Here is a 27,149-nt window from a genome sequence, read left to right as displayed (position 1 = left end):
GCTGTTTAGCACACCATGCCCGCTTATAGGTCACTTCGACACCGAATTGGTCTTTCACCATTTGACGCACAACAGAGACCTTAATTGATGGGTCTTGAGCAACACAATTTCTAATAAGATTGTTAATCATGGAAGATGTCAAATGAATGTGCCCAGCTGATGCGTTTTCAGTACTTAATACACAACCCCCATGCTTCCCTTTATATGTAATAATCTCCCATTATGGTGAATTGGAGCTCCTCCTAGCCCTAAGCCTCCAACCACACCCTCTCTTACACTTCAAGGTGAGCACGGTTTGATTTGAAGTCTCAGTATGGTACTCAACGTTCCTACGAATATGATACAATCTAACAGCGTCCAACAACGCATCCTTGTTATCAAACATCATACCCTTTTGAAACTCTCCTTCGTCGGTGTAGCTTGTATCACAATCCCAAGATCTCCAAGAGTTGTCCTCAATGTGTTCATCTAGATGGGGAACCAGTGCATAGGGTGTAGGGGCAACAATTGTTGGAATGTTTCCTAAGGTCATGTCATTAGCTAGAGCCTCCTCGTCAACACCCACATCGTCTTCAGAAGGAGCTTCAACGAATTCATTACTCTCACTATTAATCTCAAGGCTCATTTGTATCTTCTAAGTTAAAAGTATCATCATTTGATACTTGAAATTGAAGTTGATTGGGTTCATTAGAAGGACAAGAGGAAGTTGGCATAAAGGGATTTTGGGTTTCTTGGGTAGGGAAGGGCGTATGAGAAGGAGCAGAAGAAGTTATATTCATGAATGCATTTGTTTCCACAATATTGATATCTTCATTCCCTAGGGGCACCTCTTCTACATATAACTCTAAAGAAGGACTAGGAGTAGACCTTAAATACTCCCACATTGCATCTATAGCCTCCTCATCCTCAACCGGAAAAGCTAACAAATCTCAACTCAGATTGTACTTAAAACTTAAATTAACAGTACTTCTTGTAGTGTCAATGCCAATCTTAGAGCATATAAAATGTTTAAATTCATTCAAATCCATGTATGAGTTGCATGCAAACAGTTTATGTCTTCCCCCAACGTACTTAACATTGTTACTAGTTGATCGAATTGAACCATTCCAAAAGCATACTACAGTCACATGAAATGAATCTATTTCTACAACAATACATACAAAATCAACATCACCATACATGACATACATTTTAAAATCAAGACCAAATAAAAAAAATTAAATTAAAAACGTACCTCAATAAGCTGTAGATGAACAAGAATTAGTAAATTGGAAGTTTAAAAACCTACATTCATGTGAAAGTTCATTAAAATCAAGTAAACCCTAATTTTTCGAATATGGAAAAAAACACAAAAAATTAGTACTTTACGTCAATGTAGGAAGATGAAATAACTAATTACTGGTACAAACTTGAAATTTGATGAGTTTAGTTGATGGATTGAAGTTGATTTTAATGGTGCAAGGAGAAAGAGAGCTCAACAATGTTCCTCAATGGCAAAGAGAAGGCGTGAACTGAAATGAGGAAGAAGCAATCTGGAAAAAATTAAAAGGCCAAAGTCGTTGTTACTAACAGCGACTTTGGCCTTTTAATTTTTTTTTCCCTCTTTCGCTGTTAATAACAGCGATTTTACCCGAGGCTAGGCTTGGATGTACGAAAGCTTATTTTGGAAAATAAGTTTTCCCGAAGCTTATTTTGGAAATTAAGTTGTTAAATAACTTATTTTTTTCAAATTTTCCTTTAAACCCACTCTATCGGCCCAACACATAAGCTGCTAACTGAATCCAAAACCCTAGCTATTTAATGATAATTTCCCATATTTTTGCCATCAGTATTACAGTATATTCTGCGAGGCTGCCATCTCTGGTAACAGACTCAGCCTTCTTCACAAAACCCTAATTCCATTTCTCTCGTCGGTCGCCTGCAGCCATGGTAATTTCTTCCTTTCCCTCGTCTATGTCTTTCACTTATCATCAAAAATCTAGCTCTGATTTTTTGATACGATTTGTTTTTAATTTTAATGGTGTAGTCGAGGAGAAAGACTAGAGAGCCTAAGGAAGAGACAGTGACTCTTGGCCCTGCTGTTAGAGAGGGTGAACACGTTTTTGGTGTTGCTCACATTTTTGCTTCTTTCAATGATACTTTTATCGTAAGCCTTTTTTCTTTCTTTTGTTTTCTGTAAATGTTGATGGATTGAGCTGTGTTTGATCCGATTTGCCAATTTTGTTTTCAGCATGTTACTGATTTATCTGGAAGGGAAACTCTTGTTCGTATTACAGGTAATGTCTTTGTTCATTAAGAGTTTCAACTGTAGTGATTCATCAGTTTCGATTGTTTTGATGTAATGATGCTTGTTGATGTTTTGTTTTATGATTTAATCAGCTGTTTTTCGGTATTGGGACTGATGATTGTAAAAATGAGAACTGGAGTGTTCCACTAAATCATCTCTTTGCTCATCGCCTTCTTGTTCATCTGACATTATCATTTATCAGTAGTCCATATTGGCAAACTGTTTTTTTTTTAGGTTTTCGAGCTCAATTTTTCCCTTTGCTGTTAAATTTTGTAACCAAGATGCTCGTGTTAAGAATTGATATATGCATAAAAGATAGTTAGTATTTGTAAGTATATAGGAATTGAGCTTGGATTTACTTTTTTCTTCCAGTTGGCATGATTTCTTAGGAAGTACAATCTTTTAAATGCTGTAGACCTTTCTATCCAATTCTATGTGTTCATAATTTCCAAGGTTTTATAATTGGTTCTTTTGGAAATAAGTGGATTGCAATAATGTAATGGATTATATTGACTGTGATCTTCATTTCCTACCTCCAAAACAAGCTGTTGAGTAGACATCGTTGATTGTAATAGAGCGCCATCTAACTGAATGAGAGGAAGAAAAAGCGCTGGAATTTTATATTCATTGGTTAATCTGTTTTAGTAGTTGTCAATGGGGTGTTTTTTAAGGAGAAAGATTCATAGAGTAATACACTACCATTACGTTTGGATATTTGGATAGCAGGAAATGGGGGGAAATGTAGTGAAGGAATTGGAAGAAAGAACCCTTTTACACTTTAAACGTAACGAATCCTTTCAACATTGGAAAGATTTGGATAGAAAACACCCCAATCTCCCCTCCCTTTTCCTTCTCTCCTCTCCCCTCCCATTTCCTCCCTTTCCTTCCTAAATGTTATTCAATCATAGTGTACATGAGCAGTTACCTCGCTGAACTGACCTTTCTGATTGGTGCATCTAGTGTTTCTTGCACCTTTGTTGCTTGCCTTGATTGTATGATTCATTTACTAAATTGTTTTGGTTTCTTTGGTGTCCTCACTGTTGATTTTTTCATTTAATAGTGTGTTGCTGTGTTCAGGTGGGATGAAGGTTAAAGCAGACAGGGATGAATCGTCCCCATATGCTGCAATGCTTGCAGCCCAAGATGTTTCTCAGCGATGCAAGGTATCCTACTTGTGAATGCAACTTCCTTCTGACATCAAAAGAAATTGCGTTTCCACGTATAATGATTTGAATCTCTTTGTAACGTACAGGAACTTGGTATCACTGCTTTGCACATTAAGCTCCGTGCTACTGGAGGTAACAAAACCAAGACTCCCGGACCAGGTGCTCAGTCCGCTCTTAGAGCTCTCGCCCGTTCTGGCATGAAAATTGGCCGTATTGGTATGTACTTGTACTTGTTTGTTTATCCAATTGAAGTTTAGTGTCTTGTACCAAATAACATCTTGTACTGTGCCAAAATCTTGCTCTTATTAGTTTATTTAGACATGATTTCTGATTGTAATGTGCGCTGGGTAGAGAATTCCTATGAATGAAGCTTGTCTCACTGTAAATATTCAAATGAATGAATTCACATAGTGAAGTACTGATGTACTTTTTGCTGTCTTCTTCCAGAGGATGTGACTCCTATCCCAACAGACAGTACTCGCAGAAAGGGAGGAAGAAGGGGAAGGAGGCTGTGAATTTTCTTGTTCGGAGTTGTTGTCTGTTATATTGTCGCATTTCAATGGCTTGGGCAGTCAAGCTATTAGAGTATCTCTTTTAAACCGTTGTAGTTCGGATTTAACCATGGATGTTTTGAAAATTACAATGTCTATGCTATTTGAGATGGAATACAAACCGTTATCAAGTTTTGTTAGAACATCTTAACTATTGCAACGCGCTGTCATTCTTTGCTGTACCCTGTTCAAAGCATGAGTATGTTTTTTTTGTTACAGTTAATCGATTTTTGCGTACGTGTGTTGGTCTTTATTGAATACAAAAATGCTAGAGTTTTTATTTTGATATATGGGTTGATTTCACAAATAAACTCGAAAGAACAATGTGATATATTAACAAGGAGTATACTCTTTTTTAGTATAATTTCAACCTTATGAATATATTTTATATTTATAGTTTTTTATTTATTGACATATGTTTCTTCAAAGAATTTATGCCATTTTTTACTAATGTTTATAATTTTTTATGGCTTTGATGCCCGTCTTTTTTCAACTCTTAATAGTTTTAGGTGTTGTTTGTTTGTTTGCACGCACGTAAGTTCATAGGAATTTTTAATTTTTAGGAAATTGATAATTTGTATGTTAGTTGTTTATAACAAAGTAAAAATTACCTTGAATAATTTAATATTTGTATGATTTTTCTACAATAATCTAATCTATTGATTAATCATGAATAATCTTAATTTTAAAGGTATTTGCCTAGAGTAAACTAGGATAATTGAATGACTTACTATAGCTAGCAATATACCAAAAAGTATAGTGAAAATATTGTAAAATTATAGAAAATTTTGAAAAATTTACATAAAAATTTCTCATTAATAAAAAAAATTAGAATTTTTTTTTTAATATTTTTCTTAACATTTTATTTTAATTTATCTTTTTTAAAAAAATAAAACTTACCATTATAAGTCATCTAGTTATCGGGTTTGCTTTAGGTAAATAACCCTAAAGTTTGGATTATTCATGGTTAATCAATAAAAGAGTTTATTATATTCATAAAAGGATTAAATTAATGTAGGTAATTTTTCCCACAATTTCTATAGCCATGAATTTAACTTCCTACATCCACTTCCTACATGCATAGTTTTAATTTACCATATTCTCCCCAGGTTATTTGGATATTTGATTGATAATTCTTTTTCTTAATCATAACAAAAATACTTAAAAATTTTACAAAAGAAATACTAAATTTAGAGGAATTAGCAATTTCCAAAGGAATTCACTTTTTATTTCAAAAAATGACATCTTTCTTTCACCTGAAATTTATTTTTTAATGGTTTTGGTACATGATTATCCAAATGTGATTATGTGAGTACTTGCTCTGTTCAATTTTGATCTTGGAATACCAAATATTCGAAGAAATTGAAAAATGGAAAAATATTTTATATGGAAGCAATAAACTAATAATGACACAATGGAATCTTTATATATATATATATATATATATATATATATATATATATATATATATATATATATATATATATATATATATATATTAAGGTTAGTAGAAAACATATAATGATAAATAAAATATGGTCAAATAAATCATTACATTTTACTTTTAATAATTTCATCATCACCATACAAACGTATCTTATTCATAACATATATCACTCTCATTCATGACCAAACTAAATTATTAATATTTGTTCTCTTCACCCACTATCTCTATACTATCTCCAATCTTATTTATGTTTCTTCTCCAGGGATGAAATATAGTAAAATGAGTGTATTTGTTAAAATCTATTTGTGTAACTGTTCTTTGTGCATGTTGTTTGCCGATGACATTTATTACAAAATAGAATATCGACTATGTAATTTTCGTGGGGAAATGCAAGAGTGAGAACATGTTACAAACTGTGCTAAAGAAATGCTAAAGAATAATGTATTCTCATTTATTGAATCAAGAAAATGTAATTTGAAAGTACAAAAGAACCTATGTGTATATAGGCATAACACAACTAACATCTAAGCATCATAACAAATAAATAACTAAATACAAAGGTTGTTACAACAAACTGACAGCTCATCTAATTAATCCTATGTCTCTAAAAATTGACCCTTGATTAAGGTAGCATATACACCGTTGATAGACATGAAGCAAGGATCATGACAAAGCTGCTGTTGTTGCCCAAACATACTAATCATCACTTGCTTCAGAAGATGCACACAACTTGTGGTTTTGCTGATGAAGAGAAGACTTGCACATGTATTCAGAATGAAGAGCTACCTATCTTAACAGAACCTGAAGTGACCATTGGAGGAGATATTGTGCAGACAACCAAATTTGAATATTTGGGATCAATAATCTAGAGTAACAGGAAAATTGATGTGGATGTAAGGATCAAATTCAAGTTGGATGACTCAAATGGAGAGTAACAATTGGGGTGCAATATGATTAAAGATTTCTAAATTGATTAAGGTAAATTTTAACGAGTTGCAATCCGACCTACCTTGTAATATGGGAGACAATGTTGGCCAGTTATGAAGATATATCAGCATAAGATAGATAGAAATAATAGAGATGCGAATGTGAAATTGGATTGTGGACACACCAAGATGGATAAGATCAAGAACCAGGTTTTGAGAGAACCGCTAGAATTTGCACCCATCCCTGCAAACAATTGTGAAGGTAGATTAAGATGATTCACACATGTGAAAAGAAAAAACACTGATGCGCCGGTGTAAAAGGTGGGGAACATTGCGATTGATGGCAAGAGAAATCAAGGTAGGCCTAAGACAACGTAGGAGATGAAAATTAGGAATGACGTGAACAAGTTACACAACTCTGAGTACCTTACAAGGGATAAAACCAGCTATGAACGCCGAATTCGTCTCCTACGACCTTTATGGATGTTTTTTATCACTAGTGGAAAAATCGTATCTGCTGCGTGACATTTGCTGTGGTTTTTAGTAAACGCAACATTAAATAACATAAAAGAATTAAGCAAATTTAAAATATAGAGCAAATGTTGTGGTTCTAAAAAACCCGCAGCAAGTAAGAGTTTTAAAAATTGCAAAATTAAAAATAATGACTATATATTGCGGTTCAGCAAAGCCTGCAACAAATAACATAATATATACTGCGGTTCTGCAAAGCCCGCAGCATAAAAGACTTTTCTAAAAACCCGCGTTTTAACGTTCCATTTCATAAACCTACTGTGTACTCAATTCATAAACCCACGCACGAATATTGTTTCATCTTCTTCTTCTTCTTCTTCAAGCTTCAACTTTCTTCAAACCCACAAAATTTCTTCATAAACCCACGAAATTAATCCTTCATCTTCTTCTTCAAGCTTCAATTTTCTTCAAACCCATGACATTTGCAATTTTCGTTTCTTCATAAACCCACGCACGACATAGCTGGCTGTTGTTGCTTCATAAACCCACAAAAATCTTGCATTAGTTCTTCAACCTTTAAGTTCTTTAAGGTATAATTTCTCTCTTTTGTTTCTTCAACCTTTAAGTTCTTCAAGTTTTATAGTTTTTTAGAGCTTAGTTCTTTAAATTAAACTAATTTTATTTTTGTTTTTCCTTGTAGGTTACTATACCCAATTGTAGAGCACAACATTATCATATCTATATACAAAGGTAAATTTCTATTCAACTATGAAGTTTTGTTTTTGATATTTTTATGTGTTGATGTTATAATTAGTTTTTTTTTATAATTTTTTTAGTTTTACATTTTTTAAAGTTCTTCAAGTTCTTAATTTAAGTTCTTTAAGTTGTTTAATTTTTAAGTTTTACATTCTTTTCAAGTTGTTGTTATAATTAGTTTGTTAATTATTTTGATATGTGTATTTTGTTTACTTATGTGTGTAGTTTGTTAATAATTTATGTATGTAGTTTAATTAATTATGTATGTAGTTTAATTATGTATGTAGTTTACTTATGTATGAATAATCACAATAATTTACTTATGTATGTAGTTTGTTAATTAATTAAAATATACATAATTTGAATAATTTAAATAATATGAAGGTTTAATAGGGTTAAATAGGGTAAATTTTGGTTAACTAGAGTTAAGTATATATATACTCATGTATGTAATGTGTATTAATTTTGTTTTGAACTAATTAATCACTTAGGATGACCAAAGATCGTTCTTGGATGTATGGAAGCATTGAATCATCAGAATTTATTGATGGCGTATTAGAATTTTGTAGTATTGCCGTTGAACATCAAGTTAGGACGGGGAGAGTTGATTTTTATTGCCCATGTGTCATGTGTGGCAATGTATCAAAGGTAGATAGTATTGATATCCTTAGGGAGCACATACTTCGACGTGGGTTTAGGCCTCAATATCATGTTTAGGTTTGGCATGGTGAGGAGGGAGTTTACAAAGAAAAAAGTGTTTTTGAGGATGTCAATAATGTGGATGTCAATGAGGATGTAGTAGATTGTGTTGATGGGTATGAGACAGATGAAGAGAATGTCGATGATGATGTAGATCGTATTGATGAGATGATGGAGGGAGTCGAGAATGAGTTAGGAAAACGTCCTCGTGTTTTTGACTTGTTGACAGAGGCTTCTCAAAAGCCTTTGTACCCTGGATGTACAAAGTTCACCAAACTAACGGGCAACAGCCATGTTGACAATTTTCAACATTAAGTCAAAGTTCAATTGGAGTGACACTAGTTTCACAATGTTATTAGAAGAGTTCGGTGAGATGCTTCCTGAGGGAAATGAACTTCCAAAATCGACATATTATGCCAAAAAGCTCATATGTCCTTTCGGCTTAGAGCGCCAGAAGATTCATGCATTTTCGAATGATTGTGTATTGTATCGGAATGAAAATGAAAACTTAGAAGAATGTCCTAGGTGTGGGTTATCACGTTACAAGCGTAAAGGGGCTCGGGATGCTAAATGGCCTCCAACTAAGGTATTGTGGTATCTTCCAATAATACCTAGATTCAAGTGTTTGTTTTCTATAAAGAAAGTTGCCTTAAATTTGAGGTGACATGCAGATAGGGTGAAGATAGGTCACTTGCTCACACATCCTTCTAATTCTCCGAAGTGGAAGAGTATTGATAGGTTGCATAAGACATTTGGGGATGAAGATCGTAATTTAAGGCTCGGACTGTGTACGGATGGAATGAACCCATTCAGAAATCTTAGTTCTCAACATAATACTTGGCTAGTACTGTTAGTGATCTATAATTTGCCACCTTGATTGTGTATGAAGTGTAAGTACATATGCTTTCGCTTCTTATCTCGGGTCTTAAACAACCTGGCAATGACATAGATGTATATCTTGCACCTCTCGTTGAGGATTTGAGAAAGATGTGGGATGAAGGCGTTTCAGTGTTTGATGCACTTGCTAATGAGGAGTTCACCTTGTGTGCAATACTCTTATGCACCGTTAATGATTTTTCGGCATATGACAACTTATCAGGGTATAAGAACAAAGGGAAGAAAGCATGCCCAACATGTATCGATGACATGGAATCCACATGGATTCCTAAGTGCAAGCATGTATTCATGCACCAGCGAAAGCTCCTCCCACGAGATTACCAATTTCGTAATAAGAAAAAAATGTTCAACAGGGAGGTTGAGGACCGTGTAGCTCGTCGACCGTTAACCGGTTATGAGGTTTACGAACAGGTTAAGGGAGCTGAAACTGTATTTGGTAAAACAGGGCAAGTGCAAGGGGGTGAAGACCGACTATAGAAAAAAGAATCAATCTTTTGGAAGCTTCCATATTGGAGAGATCTACAGGTTAGGCATTGTCTTGACATTATGCATATAGAGAAAAATGTATGCGATGCCATACTCGGGACGCACATGAACATTCAGGGTAAGACAAAAGATATTAAGGCCATGCGAGATTACTTTGAATGTAAGGGTATTCGTGAAATAGACTACATTTAATAAAGCTTAATTATAAGTTTATTAAGCTGATTGGGGTTATTAAGTAAGTTAATTCGAGTAATAATATTATTATTTTGATAATATTGACTCAAGTATTTGATTTGTTAACATTTTTAAGAAAGAGGTATATTTTATTTAATGTATAAAATTCGTATAAAGAGTACTTCGATAAAAGTGTATTTTGATTATATTTTATTAATTGATTACTATCTTATCTTTATAAAAATAAATTTATATAAAGTATTGAAAAATAAATTTCTAAATGCAATCTTTATTCATACAACCAATTACGAAATTTTACTTATTTCGTAAATCGTTTATTATACCCTTACGGCCTTACAGCATGTCTTATATAAGATTGTCTTACGACGAGACGACTTTGATAGAATTTAACGGGTCAAAGCTAAAAATAAACCCATTTTACCATCTATAAACCGACATACCTCTTCCCTCACATTGAAATTCAATCGACACACTCCTTGCCCTCACATTCAAAACCAACACGCCTCACTTCCTCACCCTCTTCCCCACGGCTGTTTCTCCCTCCTCAACAGCCCTTGCTCATTTTCTCCTCCACCAGCAGCTGCCTCCTCCTCCACAAGCAGCAACCGACACCTCCCTGTCCTCCACAAGTAGCAGGCGGCAGCAACTAGCCGTGATCCACCCACCTAGCAGCAACAACTGCTGCTTTGTGCCTCCAAACAGCAACAAGCTGCTGTGATGCTAGCCCCACGCAGCCTTCCTTCACCATCACACACGGTGGGCCGCACCACCATACCAACTCCTTCCTCTTCCTTTATTGGTGATTGAGGTAATCCACAAACTATTCTATTTAAAGTATTAATTTAATGTTTTAAGGTAGTTTGGTATTTGTGGATTCAATTTGGGTCTTTGATTTAAATTTAGGTATCAACTTGAATTTAAGATGATTATATGGATTCAATTAGTAATTGAGTTGTTTTTAGTGTTGATTAAAATTGGTTATTTGGGTTATTTGAGTTCTAGTATCAAATTGAGTATTTGGGATTCTGAAATTTCAGTTCATAAACCGAACTTTCTGTTTTGGCCATTTTGGGGATGGTTCTGATTATTTTTGGGTTCTTATGTCTTCTTGAGATTTGTAGAACTTCGAGTTTCGATCACGTGGGCACTTGAATTGCTCCAAAATGAGTTTATATGAGAGAGTTATGTTCAAAATAGTGAAATACTAGCAGGCTGTCTTAAAAATCCATAACGAACCTTCTGTTTTGGCTATTTTGGGATCGTTTTAATTTTTTCTGGGTTTTAGTGTCTTAATAAGAATAGTAGAGCTCTGAGTAATAGTCGCGTAGCCACTTAAATCGTCTCATTTGGTTTCTGTATGAGTGAGTTATGCCTGTTTTAGAAAGAGGTGTCCTAAAACCATTACGGGATTCCTAATTAGATGAGTTTTGTTGATTGAGACTAGCTGTTGGATATGTATATTTAGCTGCTGAATTATTGTTAGGAACTAATAGTTGTGACAAGTTATATAATGGTGAATAATTGAATAGATTGATACTCTTAGATATAATACCAGATACTTGTGAAACAATTTGTGGGAATGGATTCGTAGTGTCTTGATGGTGTATAGGTAGTGGTGAGAATTTGGATTTGAATGTTGTTAATGATAATTATAGGTCAAAGTGGTGATAAGAACTTAATTGCGGAATTATTAATTAGTATGAATTTACGAAGATTAGGATATCGATAGGATATTGAATGTGGAAAGTTTATGGAAACTTGATGTTCTTAAATGTTAGTTGATTTATGTGAATTTGCTAGTGGTGGATAGTTCTTTGTTGTAACTATTTATTTAATAGTTGGGTAATTGTAAGTGTTGGATATAACCCTTGATTTTATATGATTGGTTATTCTTGAAAGTATCAGGGTTCGTGTGGAAGTTATTAGTTGAATGGATAAATTAGTTGTATTCTTCTTTTAGGATAGCTGGTTAATCTTGTTTAGTTTCTTGGTTTGAGTTAAATGAACTAGAAGTGTTTGAATTGGAAATACAAAAGGAATTGTGGAGACGTATGATCGTTACAAGGTTATAAGCTAGTCTTAAACAAGGTTATATTTTTTTTATATATGTTGGGGTTAGAATTAGAACTTGCGCAATCTTTGAAATTAGAATTATTAGAATAGAAGATGGAACTAAGATGCGATCATAGAAGGAGATACAATGAGTTATATGAACCTAGTTTGTAGTATCGAACGGTTTGTTGTGATGTTATGTTTGTTATGCTCCAGGAGACGACATCATCGAGGAACCTTTCTAGTGATCGTGGAGAAACGGACTTCGCTTCTTGAAGCGTTATTGGTGAGTAGTAATAGTCACTTAAAAAGGGGTCTGGCCAGGCTACCATTTGTAAAATGTTTATTTAAAGTTTGTGAAATTTATATGAATGTGATAAATGTTTATGAATGATTATGCTGAGATTGATATGGTCAATGGATCGGGCTTGCGAGCTGGTCATTGACGGAGTTGAGGAACATGGTTCCCTACTCCCTGTTTTTGAAGCGAATTGTCATTGAGATATTGACTAGCTTCACCCGAGAGCGACATAGCCTTAGAGCTATGGGGCACCTCTCAAACTAGACTCCCTGTGCGCATATAGATCTAGGAAACTGATGTTGCTTTTAAACCATTGTTTTGAATTGCTGTGTTTAATTGTTTTGGATTGTTGCTTCTCACTCAGTTTAATCTGATTCCTTGTTGTTTCCATCTTTTAGCTGATTACAGATCGGATCCGGTCGGGAATAATCGGGTTAGCAATGTTGATGAGAGTGCTAAGGATGTCCTTTTGAGCTGAGACCGTGGAAGCTTATAGTTTGTATTAGGAATTTGTTTAATGTATATTAGTTCTGATTAGTTCTGATTATGTTGATTATAATGGACTCGTAATGAGTTGTATGGTTACTTTATGTTTAGATTAGATATTTAGTTTGAGATTTAGCTGTGTTGGTTTCGTAATAGAGCTGGTGATTCCTTTGCCCAGGTTTTGGGATATGATTTAAGTTTCTTGGGAAATAATCCCCGTGACGACCCTGTTTACCCAGTCAACGGTAAGTAGGGTTGTTACAATTCGTCCGGAGTTGTGGCCACGGGTTAAGGTGTGTAAGAAAAGAAATAGAGTTGATGAAGTTGGTAGCAGTATCAAGGGAAAGGGCAGTAAGAAGAAGATGAGTAATGAAAAAAATTATTTGCCTCCAGCTTGCTACACATTGTCCAAGGTAGAGAAGCGGGCATTTTGTAAGTCTTTGTATGGCATTAAGGTTCCATCTGGGTACTCATCCAACATGAAGAGATTTGTGACCCTAAATGGTGAGTTGAAGTTGGGAAGCATGAAATCTCACGATTGCCATGTAATGATGCAAGTGTTCTTACCAATTGCAATCCATGGAATACTGCCAAAACATGTGAGATATGCTATTACCGAGCTATATTCGTTCTTCAACACATTTTGTAGTAAAGTTCTTAATCCCTTTAAACTTGATGCTCTTCAAGTCGACGTGATTGTAACTTTATGCAAGTTTGAGATGTAATTTCCACCTTCTTTTTTTGACATAATGGTTCATCTTATTGTCCATCTCGTTCGTGAAATCAAGCTTTTGGGTCCAGTTTTTTTAGGTGTTGTTATCCTTTTGAAAGGCACATGGGAGTTTTACAAAACAAAATGAGGAATCCAGCATAACCCGAGGTGAGTATGATTCAAGGCACTGTGAACGATAAGATTGCTAACTTCATAGCCAAGTATATGACCATGGCAAAGCCTATTGGACTTCCCACCTCTCGACATTAAGGAAGGGTTGAGGGAAAATGAATAATTGGTTCCAAATCGATCACACCTCCTCGAGACAGTCTTTTACAACCACACTTGTATGTGTTGCTTTATATTCCAAAAGTCCATCCTTTTTTGAATGAGCATTTTGATATATTTTGCGCGTCAAATATCCTTCTGAAGGGGATAGAGCATTGATGCAGTTGCATAATAAGACGTTTATTGATTGGTTTCACAATCGAGTAATATGTGAAGAGCTCAAAAGTGTATCTGAAACTGTTAAGTGGTTAGCTTTTGGTCCTCGTGAAGATGTCACAAATATGAGGGTTACGATGTTAATGGGTTCACATTTTGGACTGAGGGTCAAGATAAGACGTCATCTTATCTGGAGAATAGTAGGGTTTCTATTTTGGCATCATCTACATTTTACGCGAGTGCCAAGGATCAATCGTCGGTTGATGCTAAATTGCTATACTACGGGCGGGTACATGAAATATGGGAGCTTGACTACTCAAGTTTCACTATTGGTCGTTTCAAATGCAAGTGGGAAGATAGTAATCGACGATGCGTAAAAAATGATGACCCTTATGGATTCACTCTTGTAGACTTAACTCGTTTGCGTGATAGTGAGTAGCCATTTGGCACTTACTCGTATAAAGTCGTTCAAACTTGGTTTGTTTGGCATGAAACTTGGCACACAATACTATTTTGTATATACTATTGTGTTGAAATGGTTAGAATTGAAATTACGTTCCTATGTTGTTCTTATATATTTCTATTCATATTCATTTAGGTACTCATCTACAATACACCTTTTCAGATATGAAATTGTCCCTGAGATTGAGACTTCTGATAATGAGCATCATAGTGAGTCGGATAAGGACTATGATCCCAAGATGGAGAAAGACATAATTGATGATGATCATGACTCCGTGACAAAGAGCATGACGACCCATACGTTAGACACGAGAAAATGGCTGAAGACACCCCACCATATCCCTCGGAGATAGAAATAGTACCAACGGATGTTCCCACTACCACTACTAGCATTGGTTCTAAGAAGAGAAAAGGACGAGGTCCTACGAAAAGCCTCAAAGTCACAGAACCCATGCACTTGAAATACAATGTATTGGGTCAACCTTGTGGCAAATGGCGGGCAATATGGAAAACAAATCGGTATATGTATCCGTAAGATTTCCATATTGTATACATGGAACGAGGTTCCAGAGGGTTTGAGGAACTCTCTATGGGATGATACTGTGGTAAGCAACTTTACTATTTTTATTCAGTTAGTTTCATTTTAAAATTAATTTAATTGACACTAATAACTATAAGTTTTCTTTTTTGTAGAATCTTTATCACATTGAGAATGATGAAGAGAAAAAGAATGTTTTTCTTTCAGCTGTTGCTGAAAGATTCAGAAATTTCAAATCCAAGCTTGTAACTGGCTAGATCAACAAAAAACATGCCTGAAAGACCAAGAAGGTCAAAACGGGAAACGAAGGTGGAAACCAAGCATCTGCAAAGATGCGCTATGAATTATGGGGTCATATATCAAAGAATGAATGGGAAGCGTTTGGTGCCAAAAAAGCAACTCCCAACGAAGTTGTAAGTATTCTATTATATTATAGCTTTTGATTTAATTTTACTTCTTTTGATTCAATCATTAAACTAATATATGACATTTGATTTCTATTAATTAATCAAGAAAAGCGTGATAAAGCTTTTGAATCAACAAGCAAAAGGAAGTTTTACCATCGCTTAGGCCTAAAAACATACGATGAGGTCCAAAAAGAGTGGGTGGATACGAGTTTATACCCCAATCAAAGTCCCATGACCTCATCTACGGCTACCTATACATCTGTGAATACTCCTTGTAACACCCCTGAATTTCCAACCCCTTAAACGAAACCAGAATCGTGAAGGAAGGAAGGAAATTCGGGTGTTACATAAAAAGAAAAGGGAAAAATAATTATAATAAACGCTAGAGATTAATTGAAGAGGTGAGTAAGTGAAAATTTCGGCAGCATCTCTGCCGAAAACTGAGAATTTGACAAGAATATATAAATGGATAACATAACTAAATTAATCTAAGGCCTTTAATGCCTTCAAGAATACACCGCGACAGTAAGAATCATCGTCGGCTTCACAAATCATCAACTCTAACGAGGATCATGGTTCCAGTGTTAACGCATCGATCTGACGGATACTAAAGGAGTATTCTCACTACTGTACATCCAAAAACTACGCAGCGGAACTGTGGATCATACAAGGAGTCACATGGCTTTATACAAAAGAAATTACACAATCCCAAAAGAAAACTTTACAAGTAATATAGAAGCTACAAGTATTAGACAATTTGTACACAATTGTTACGACCGTACTCCGCTCTTTCCCCCAATGCAAAGCAAATGAAGCTTCTATACCTGTCATGTCAAGCGATGATCCTCCTGCTGCTCAACATAATGACCATAGTCAAATGTGTCATAGCAGGAACATCATTGAGAGTCATGAGCAAACAACAACAAACACATACACGTCAGTAATTAATGAACTTATAACAATTAGAGTCATTGAACAAAACTATAGACAACAATATAGTATGGAAATAGCGAGTCTACTCATCTGTCTAAACACCTCTATATACTCATAATTTCTCTTTCAAACTACTAATCTCTCGAAGTATATTCAAGGGTAGTGAATCTTTTCTCTATTCTTGGCATAGTGACACGGCCAAGGGCGTTAGCGGCCACCCGGCGCCCATGGCAAAGTATGAGCTCATGCCCCCTCTAGCTGACCCTCTCGGGTCCTACCTTCGAGAAAAACTAACACATTGGGATACTAACAAGTGAAGAGGCCACCATATTGGGGTTTGCAAGGCCCGCATGGTAACACCTCGGTCAAGGGGCGGTATCGGCCACCCGGCGCCCAATGACCCAAGCATGCTCATACCCCTTTTATGGTGGTCCCGTCGGACCTCACCTAGGGGACTACTAAATCAACCGTACATAATCCAGTTGAGTCACGCCAACTAATCATAAATCAGGGATCAATAAGTAGGAAATCACTTCGATACCACACACAAACATGGTGCGTTCTCTACTATTTAGAAATTTGTTCTCATAGTCTCCTAATACTTTCATTCTACTTGCCTATATCACTATTATGAATATTCGCTAGCATGGTCTACTTTCTGGCGATCTATAATTCTAATACGATGCATATGATCATGAAATATGGATAATACTTTGAAACGATGAATATGATAATTAATTACTGCGCGTACGTACCTGCAAGCGTCACTGCACGATCACAAGTTACAAAAATCACCCAACTAAGGGTCTACTTTCCTCTTATAAACTGGGAACCTATACAAGTTAGGCATAGAACTTATAAGTTCTCTTAAATACTTTGTCATACCAGCTAGAAACCAAAGTAACCACTATCATCCATTCACGAAAAGTTTTCAATTACTTCTAACACGTACGCATCTCATTCAACACTAAGAATAATCGTCAATTCAACAATAACACAAGTTTTTCCATCGGCAAAGAATAAAAGGATTATGTCAACTATTTCATTACACCAACTAACTTTGAGTTATAACGGTTCACATCATCTTAATATAAAGCGACGATTCACACTTAATGTTGATGTAGTGCTAATATGACGACAAGGACGAATCTTAAAGATATCACATCGCAATATTATTTATTATATTCTCCAAGGTTAGAAAGAACTAAAATCAAGACGTCATACAAGTAACTTTAATAATTCTCAACAATTGACACTATGTTCATGGCTTATTACAATTATGTATTTATGATTGCAATAACAACCTAATGAGGTATTAGTAACTCTCACAATTAAATCACTAACAATTAGCAACTACTACTCCCAATTAACAACCAAAACCATTTCTATAGTCAACTATAATCAAAAACATTACTAATTTCCACAACAATAATCAACCAAGTCTTAAAACTACTTATAAGATTATTGAATAAATCATCACACCACCAAAGTAGCATACAAACACACACACTACTAGTAATCACATCTCTAAATAAAACCCAAATCATTTCATGTTCAAGGATAATTCTTTTAACTATTACCCATACTAGAATTCAATGAGGTTAATACACAATCAACACACAACTCATAAACATGGTAGATTCTAGTTAGCAATAGTAAATTAATCAATTTGAAAAGTGAGAGATGGCTTACAATGGGTGAAACTAGAAAATGGGTCAAGAGGTTGGTGGTTCTTATGGTGGTGGCGTGACTCAAGGTGTTGGTGGTGGAGGAGGGCTACACGGAGCCGATGGGGAAGCAAACCCGCAGCCACCTGCTGCAGTGAGGTGCCACTGCAGCCGCCTACTGCTGGGGCTGCACGTGGGAGTGAGGAGGAAGGTCGGGTGCTGCTTGGTGGTGTTTCTGTGGGGCCGTGCAGCGAATGGTGGCGGCCCAATTGTTCTCTGGCGGCGCAAGGGGAGAAGAGAGAAAGAAGGAGAAGGAGGAGAAGGAGGGATGACGGCTCTCTTGAGCATTTAGGGTTTTCACGGGTTTTATACTTGTTATTATTATTATTATTATTATTATTATTATTATTATTATTATTATTATTATTATTATTATTATTATTATTATTTATTAGGTTTATTTATTTATTTATTTTTATCTCGATTCATTTTCTTGCAAGACCCAACTAAGAGACTCACCTTCGTGGGCTCACACATTTTAATAAAATAATCATTTTGATTCGAATCTCTTTATTTAAGAAATCATAACTATATTTTTAATAAATAAATATATATATATATATATATATATATATATATATATATATATATATATATATATATATATATATATATATATATATATATATATATATATATAAGTTAACATTTAAATTCATGTATGCAAGAAATTTATTAAAACTAGTTTAGAAATAATTAAATATAATTCTAAAATCTATTAAAATATTAAATAATTACGTCATTAAAATCTCAGGGTGTTACACTCCTGCTGGAGATCAGGTGTGAGATTGGTACTGCGGACTTCATTCCCGATATTCAAGTGGAAAATTTACCATTACTGAATCGGGAACGAAGAAGTTTGCTAATGCTGTGGCGAGTTTTAAAATTATTAATTATATGCTTGATTTTTTTTGTATTTTTTGGCTTTGATTTACTATAAACTAATTGTTATATATGTCACTTTTTATTTGAACAGATGGGCTGGAAGGAAAAGAAGCAACGAGGGAGTTCACCCTTAGAGGCATGTTAATGCATTTCATATGGTCTTAGGGAAAGACCATGAAGGGCGGGTAGTCGGAAAAGGAGGGGTCCGCGTGGGGTTAAAGAAGGCCTTCGGCAAAGATTGTGTCGCTACTCAATCAAGAACAACGCCACCTGAAGAAGTAGCAACCCTCAGAAGGGAAATTACGAAGGACGTACTCGACAAAGTTGCATTCATTTTGCAGAAGATGGGAGCACCCAATGTAGACTTGGCAAATATGATTATCGAGGATCAGCAAAGTCAACATGGGGATCCTAAGGTTTCGGTGGAGCGAACACCCGAGCCCATTACCCCCGTAGCTCAAAATCCAACACCTCTGCCCATTATTTCCCCCGAAGCTCAAAATCCTACACCGGAGATCGTGAACTCCGTTGCTCAAAATCCTGAGCCAACACCCGAGCCTGTGGTAAAGGTACATAATTTTTTAATATATAATCACCTATTAATTTAAATTGCAACGTGTTTTAATATTTTATTATGATGCTAATTATACTAAACGACACAATTTTCAAGAGGCGACTTCTTGTTCTCTTTTGCTACCTCAGTTAGGTGTTGCCAATGGTGACGACTTAACTGAGGTTACATATGAGGGCCAAACAGTGCAACCATGCTTGTTACAGGTGGCCACATAAGTGTGATCGTAGAAACTATTGTAAAGGGTTTTGAAGATTTCTCACTCCCGGTTCCAATGCCAGAATGGAGCCTTGAGAAACTATCAGACGCCCAAGGTAGTTTCGTCACATGGCCATATGCTTTGGTCCGATTCACTACCAAGGTAATAATCATTTGTATCTTATTTATTTTTATTATTTTAATTGCATGCTTACACTAATTAAATTGTATAAATTTAAATTAATAGCCTAAGAGTCCAAAGGGCTCTAAGAGAGGGATCGTTTCCTCATCGAAGGGGTCTGCTGATACAAAAAGCTTAAAGTCGATGGGAACGAATTCAATTTTGACTGAAGAGGAGCTAAATGATCTCTCTCTGGATTTCAAGTGGTTTCACACATGTGCATCACATATAGCTGAGGAGAACCCAATAATACTCCACCTTCAGAAGGACCAATTAAGTTTTGATGACACCCGCTTTTTAATTATTGATCAGAGTGATATTGGGGAATTTTTGAGAGAAGAAATGTTGAACATAGCTCTTATCCATGTCTACATGAGATGATGTTTATTATCTTACGTTTTGGGCTTATTCAATTGTTTTAATAACTGAATGATTGACAAAATTTCTTATTCGTGAGTTTAGTATGGCTTTTGATGAGCTAAATTGTTGCGAACTTCCAATAAAAATTGGATGTTTTTGTATTGAATCGATTATGGGTATTAGATGCGAACAAAAGCCAGATGACGTCAAAACATATATTGAGGGTGCTTTGAACCATGCGCTTGCAGCCAAACACACGTTAATTTTGGGTCCATATGTTGAAGAGTAGGTTTTATTTTTCAAATTGATCTTATTTTTATCTAAGCTCACATGTTCTCTAATTTGTTGATTTTAAATTTGCGTTTGTAGTGCTCATTGGATGCTCCTGGTCATATGTCCTTTGATTAATATCGTACACGTCTTCGATTCTTTACATAAACCTCAAAGTCCACCTCACAACACAAGATTCAAAGCCTTGTTGAATGTGTAATTTTATAAATTTTACCAATGCAATTTCATTTAAATGTTATATATTGTTACAGTAATACTAATATATATATATATATATGTATATATATATATATATATATATGTATATATATATATATATATATGTATATATATATATATATATGTATATATATATATATATATATGTATATATATATATATATATATATATGTATATATATATATATATATATGTATATATATATATATATATATGTATATATATATATATATATATGTATATATATATATATATATATGTATATATATATATATATATATATGTATATATATATATATATATATGTATATATATATATATATATATATGTATATATATATATATATATATATATATATATATATATATATATATATATATATATATATATATATATATATATATATATATATATATATATGTCAAGATTATATCAACTCTTGTGAAATCGCCGTAAGATGGACTTCAGAGTCTATATTTTAATAAATTTTATATTAATTATAATGTTTATATATGAAATTCATTTTATAGTTAGATTGTTTCATTTAACAACCACAAAATCTTGGGTGAGACTGTCTCACTTGTGAGACGCATCTTATTGGGCCGATTCAATTATATATTTTTTTTTACCAATTTTACAAATAAAATGTCAAATTCAAGAGTTAAAAAACCAATTTGAAGAATTAAAATACAAATTTATAGGATTTGAAATTGACATTTTAAATTTGACAATTTCAAGAATTAAAAGTTAAATTCTTATACTTGAAAAACCAATTTAAAAACTTAAAAGACTAATTGTAAGACTTTAAAACTGTCATTTCAACTTTAATGTATAATAAAAATTTTGAAATTAAACTTTTAAGTTTTGAAATTGACTTTTTAAGTTTTAAATTTATCATTTTAAATCTTAAAATTTGTATGTCAAAAGTTTTAAGCAAATTATTGGGCCAGGGTAAGCCATCTCACAAAAGAATATCTGTTCAACCATTTACTCGACTTTACATGGGCTTTAGATCAAGCCATAGCCCAGTATATGAAAACCCCGAACGCAAAAACCCCGATAAGCGAAAAGCTATAAAACCCTAATTTCTGTAATTCTTGATAGTGGCAGCCGCTGGTAAGTAAAAAACTTCTCTATCCTCATTTTGGCTCCTTGCCAAGGCCTCTAATCAATCGTAGCAATGGTTTCCTCCAAGAAGACGGTAAATTTTTCGTTCTGTTTCCTACATTGTTCCCCTACTGATTATCTGTTGATAAATTTTGGCGTTTTGAAACATAAATCTAGTATTGATGCCTTTTGGTTGGATTCTTTCAGAAGAAGACTCATGAGAGCATAAACAACAGGTTAGCTCTTGTGATGAAGAGTGGAAAGTACACTCTTGGTTACAAGACTGTTCTTAAAACCCTCAGGTCTTCAAAGGGTTAGTTTCGTATAAACCTATATCCATTCATTTCTAGTTCCATGAATTCTTATGAATTATAGCTGCTTCATTGATAAATTTGGGTTTAGTGTAACATTTAAGAAATATTCATTATTTTCTGTTGTGATTTAAAGTTTTGCTTGATGAAATTATCAATAGTGCTTTCTTTACCAATTGCAATATGTTTGAGAGGATCGTGTTTGTGTATTTGTTGTATTGAAGGATGTTGGGACTCTGGTTGATTTTACAATACTAAATCTGCTTAATCATCTGAGATTTATCGTGTTATCACATTGTAGAAATTTAATGTAGAAATGTAAGACATTAGCTTAATCAACTGTTGTCCGTCCAGTTAACTTTTGATAGTAGTATAGCTAGCATCTTTTTAAAATGCTACTACCTCCGGCTCTGCCCCTATGATTTTATGGACATTTCTATTGGTCATTTCTATTGGTCCGTCCTTTTACTTTGCAACATTTTTATTTTGACTAGTGATCACTTTCTAATTTTCTACATATCTTCTCTTATTTTCTCTCACTATTAATTTTATACATACAATTTAATTGTCTATAACATGTTCTTAGTAACTGTTGCAAGTTGAGGATTAGAATTTTTTTTTAGCTTGTGGCAACCATGGGGAATGCTGACATAGTAATGAAATATAATACCTTTTGTCGTAAGTAACATATTCTTTGTTGTACAATAGTCATGAACATGATATGTAATGGACTTGTGAAATTTGACCTTTGAGGGAATTGAAGGGAAGCAAGGGGGATTTTGAGGGATTTACACTTTGTTTAAACATATGTTACTTGAAACGTGCGAAACGTATGACAGTTTTCCAATTAGTGACGTTCGACCTAGAACGCGAAACGACATCGTACCAAATCATTTAAGAGTGCGACTTCACTTAATTTTGTTTATAACTAAATCTCTCCAAATATGAAATGATTTGCAAATAATTGTTTTTTCACTTCTCTTCCTTTCGTTCTTCACTTCTATATAAACAAAGGGCGACTTCCCTTATTCCCTCTCCTTCCTCTTTCCCTCCCTTTATTTTTTCTTTCTTCTATCCTATATAAACAAGGGAGACTTAATCTAATTTCTATGATCCCCTTTCCTTCATTTCTCCTCCCTTCTTCCTTTCTATTTCCTCTTAACTTGTCATCCAAACGAAGTGATTATTTTCTTTGTTTGAATACCAATTTTATTGGGAAAGATTTAGAACAAAGGGATTAAATTATTTAATTTTGTTAATAACTAAATATTTTCAAACGTGGGAAGATTTAGAAGGAAATGATATTTTTGTTCCTTTCCCTTCCTCCATCTCATGAAACGAAAGGGAGACTTCCTTTGATATTCCCTCCCCTTTTTTGTTTTCTTTTTTTTCATTTTCCTTCTAAATTACCTATAACTATTACTACACCGCAAACATTTTAGTTTTAAGAAATGTGAGGCTCACGGGAGCGCTAAAGCTCCTATTTTTCTCGGCGAAAGCACAAACGTTTTGTATGCAAGGCTCACAATTTTGCTAAAAAGCTTAAAAGTAAAACATAAATACTTAAAACAACAAGAAATTCATAATATAATAACATATAAGTAAGGTATACACTTATTTAGCACACATATCATACAATAAATCGATAAGTCGATAAGTCGATGACATAGTCTTGAGTTAACAAAAGAAATAAAAAATGAAACAAAAATAAAGTCAAAGAAAGCCAACAGTTGTCTGAACATTTATCACGTTTACACTATGTTTGAATGGAGGGATTTGGAGGGAAATGATTTTCTTTGTTTGGATAACAATTTTAGGGGAGGAGGAATTTGGAAGGAAAGGAAATATAGGGATTAATGTCCCTAATTTTATTAATAACCAAATCTTCCCATGAGGGGAAAGATTTGGAAGGAAAATAGCTTGTTAAGTAGAATATCGTTCATATTCAAACTTTTTTGTGAATTCCTTAATAGTATTTAATTTATTTAGAATTTCGTAAACTCTATTTTCCTTTCCTTTCCCTTCAATTCCCTCCTTATCCAAACAAAGGAAGTTCTCCTCATTAATTCCCCCCCTTTCTTCCTCTTCCCCTTCTCTTCTTTTCTTTTCCCCTCCTTTCCTTTCTCTTCTAAAACCTTATCTAAACATAGTGTTAGTCACATTTCTAAAACCTACCACTAGATGTTATATTCGTATGCTGCCCCTTTAAAGCATTTACCACTAAATGAACAAGTGAAGTTATTTTTGTTATTGTAATCTGTTATACCATATCTTTCTGTTGGATCTACAGGGTCAAGAGATGCAAATGAGTTTGATGAACTCATTGTTGAACTTGTAAAAATGTATATTGATGTTAATTGTCAAGACACGTGTTCAAAGCAAGAAGCATAATTAAATGATAGCACAAACATAAAAAATTAAGAAAGTAATTACATTAATTGTGCACATCGATTCATATTATTTATATTAAAATTGAGCTCATCAAGTAAATATTTATGTCATTAAAAAGTAACAAGTAAATTAAGCTCATTCGGTGTCCTCCTTGGTATGAACCATAGAGAATGTTTCATAGTTTCCTATGTTGCGTTGTATGAATATTAAAGCTAATGAGTGCACCTGTTAATTCTTTCAGCCAAATTGGTGATCATTTCAAACAATTGTCCACCGCTGAGGAAGTCTGAGATAGAGTATTATGCTATGTTGGCTAAGGTTGGAGTTCACCATTACAATGGAAGTAAGTATATATATCTTGTTACCTTCAGTTCTGTTTTGTGTTCTTTTGATTAAAACGTCGTAGTATATGTATAAATATATTCATCTAAGAAGTAGGTGCAATTTGTCCAAAACTGATTACTATGTTATTAAATTTTGGCCTAGGTTGACCCACATATGACTGCAGCACTAATACAAATATACAATCCGATGACTAGTATTAACTTAGTAAATTTGTCTATTGTATAAAACTCTGTTGGAGTTTATGTCAAGAACATGGCTTCTGTAACTTAACCAGTTGACATAAATGTTATTGAAACCGAGTGTAACGACTTACTAAACTCTGCTGCTGTTGTCACTCAGACAATGTTGATCTTGGAACTGCCTGCGGGAAATACTACAGGGTATGCTGCCTCAGTATCATCGACCCAGGTGATTCAGATATCATCAAAAGCATGCCTGGCGACCACTAAAATTGCAGTCTTTTGGTGGATTTTCTGGTGCCCTTGCAGAACGCAGTTTTGAAAGAATCTGTTTTCAGTCTTTTGGATCTGTTTCTTTGTAGAAGTAGATTTGGTAGTTTGATCAGTTCAATGTGTTCGTTACTAAATGAATTCGTGCTCTTGTTTGCTTAAAATTATTGATGAAAACCTTACCATTTTTACGACTTATGCGTGTTCATCTGAGCTATACATGATCTCAAATTGGGTCAATGAAGTGCAATCTCGGCACTTAAAACTAGCATACATGGGAGTATTATGTTTTAGCTCAGTTGGAGCAAATATTATATTTTCCATGTAAGCTCTTAGGATTGAATACTATTTCTTTTCCTCATTCTACCCTATTATTTTTTTAAAAAAAAATAGCACACATGGAAATCATGGATTAACCTTATACTAATTTTGTTTATTTAAAATAATTGATAATGGTTATGGAATTTCTATCTATTTGATCAACATTAAAGGTGCACACGGTCTGATTTGATTTGGTTTGACACTAAGATCAAATCAAACTAAAAATTCCGGTTTGAAAATTTTCCAGACTGAATCGGATCGTTTAAGTCACTAGATTGGATGGGACTAAATTGTATTACAATGATTTGGTTTGGTCTATGATTTTTTATTTTTATATTTTTTCATATAAATATATATGTTTATGTAAATATTTCACATCTACAATCACCAAATAATAATTTGTAATTAGTTGATTGCATCAAAATCATTTAAGTATATTACTATAAAAAATAACTACATTTTAAAATATCTAGGTAGCGAACTATTTTTTTTTTTTATTAAAACCATGGTTTACAATCATAGTATGGTTTACAGTTTAGTATGGTCTGAAAAATAAAAGAATCGGAACCAAATAGAAAACCATAATTTTTTTAAAAAAAAGGACCAGACGAATTAGACCGTAGACCAGACCAAATACTAAAATAACGGTTTGGTTTGCGATTAAGAACAAAATTTATTCAGCCCTAACCAACTTACTAAACATAAAATCAAGAGTATTTCTCAGTGATAGCACATAGCATTTCCTCCTTCAATTGCTCTAGTAGAGCTTGACAACTTCTTTGTGCTAGTGTAAATTCTTCACAGAATATTTATGTGTCTTAAAACAACTCTACTCGATTAGATACCATTGCCTGCTTGAGTTGGTCCTATATCTTTAGCAAGTCCACTCATAACGCTCTTCCCTACGCATCTTTGGCTGTTTGATTCTCTTTAGACCTTCATACTTTACATTGTTACTATATGTTTGGCTAATTTGTTCTTTTTAGAGTACGGGAGGGGAGATGAGTATGCTTTTCTCTAAATCTTTTCAATGTTTATAGAGTTTGTTTTGATGCTTATAGTCTTCACTTTCCAACCAAACTTGAAAATGAGCTCCTACACTCTCATGCCCCTGATTGATATTATCAGCCCCCAGCCAAGCCACTAACATCTTGCCTTCTTCAGTCTTTAGCCACTTCTTGGCAATTTTCTTCTTCAGAGACAATTGCTTCTCCTTAAGCAACATAATCTCTTTATGGAACCGACACCTTTGTTGCATGCCTTTAGGGCGTGCCAAAGACCCTTATTCTCTCGGGTCAAGTTCATAACCTGATCATTTTTCAATGACCAATTTGTCGTTCAACTTGCTAATCTTTTTCTTGACTGCATCATAATCGACCACAAGAGTATCTAAACCTAAAGCCCGAGTGATTTCATATTGAATGTGTATGTTCATCAGGAAATACCGTAAATCAATAAGTTACAAGAGCCAATGATACTCGGCTAACAATGAAAAAAGGAATAAAACATACCAAGGCTTGTATGGCAAGCAATTCATTAACCCTTGTCTTTGCAGAAACCAAGTTTAGTTGAGCT

At 34.1% G+C, this 27,149-nt stretch overlaps 2 protein-coding genes across 2 annotated transcripts; both read left to right on the top strand.

The window, feature by feature from the left end:
• Positions 1-1,789: 1,789 nt before the first annotated feature.
• Positions 1,790-4,186, top strand: LOC130805906 (40S ribosomal protein S14-2). The gene is made up of 6 exons (XM_057670745.1): positions 1,790-1,929; positions 2,027-2,146; positions 2,231-2,276; positions 3,365-3,450; positions 3,540-3,669; positions 3,901-4,186. The coding sequence occupies exons 1-6, from the start codon at positions 1,927-1,929 to the stop codon at positions 3,966-3,968; spliced, it is 453 nt and encodes a 150-aa protein (XP_057526728.1). The 5' UTR covers positions 1,790-1,926; the 3' UTR covers positions 3,969-4,186.
• Positions 4,187-21,698: 17,512 nt separating this feature from the next.
• On the top strand, positions 21,699-25,447 carry LOC130805897 (60S ribosomal protein L30). The gene is made up of 4 exons (XM_057670734.1): positions 21,699-21,851; positions 21,965-22,070; positions 24,701-24,802; positions 25,144-25,447. The coding sequence occupies exons 1-4, from the start codon at positions 21,831-21,833 to the stop codon at positions 25,251-25,253; spliced, it is 339 nt and encodes a 112-aa protein (XP_057526717.1). The 5' UTR covers positions 21,699-21,830; the 3' UTR covers positions 25,254-25,447.
• Positions 25,448-27,149: the final 1,702 nt, after the last annotated feature.

This window comes from Amaranthus tricolor, chromosome 1 (assembly GCF_026212465.1).
Source record: "Amaranthus tricolor cultivar Red isolate AtriRed21 chromosome 1, ASM2621246v1, whole genome shotgun sequence".
Lineage (NCBI taxonomy): Eukaryota > Viridiplantae > Streptophyta > Magnoliopsida > Caryophyllales > Amaranthaceae > Amaranthus > Amaranthus tricolor.
This window is presented reverse-complemented; position numbering and strand designations above follow the sequence as displayed.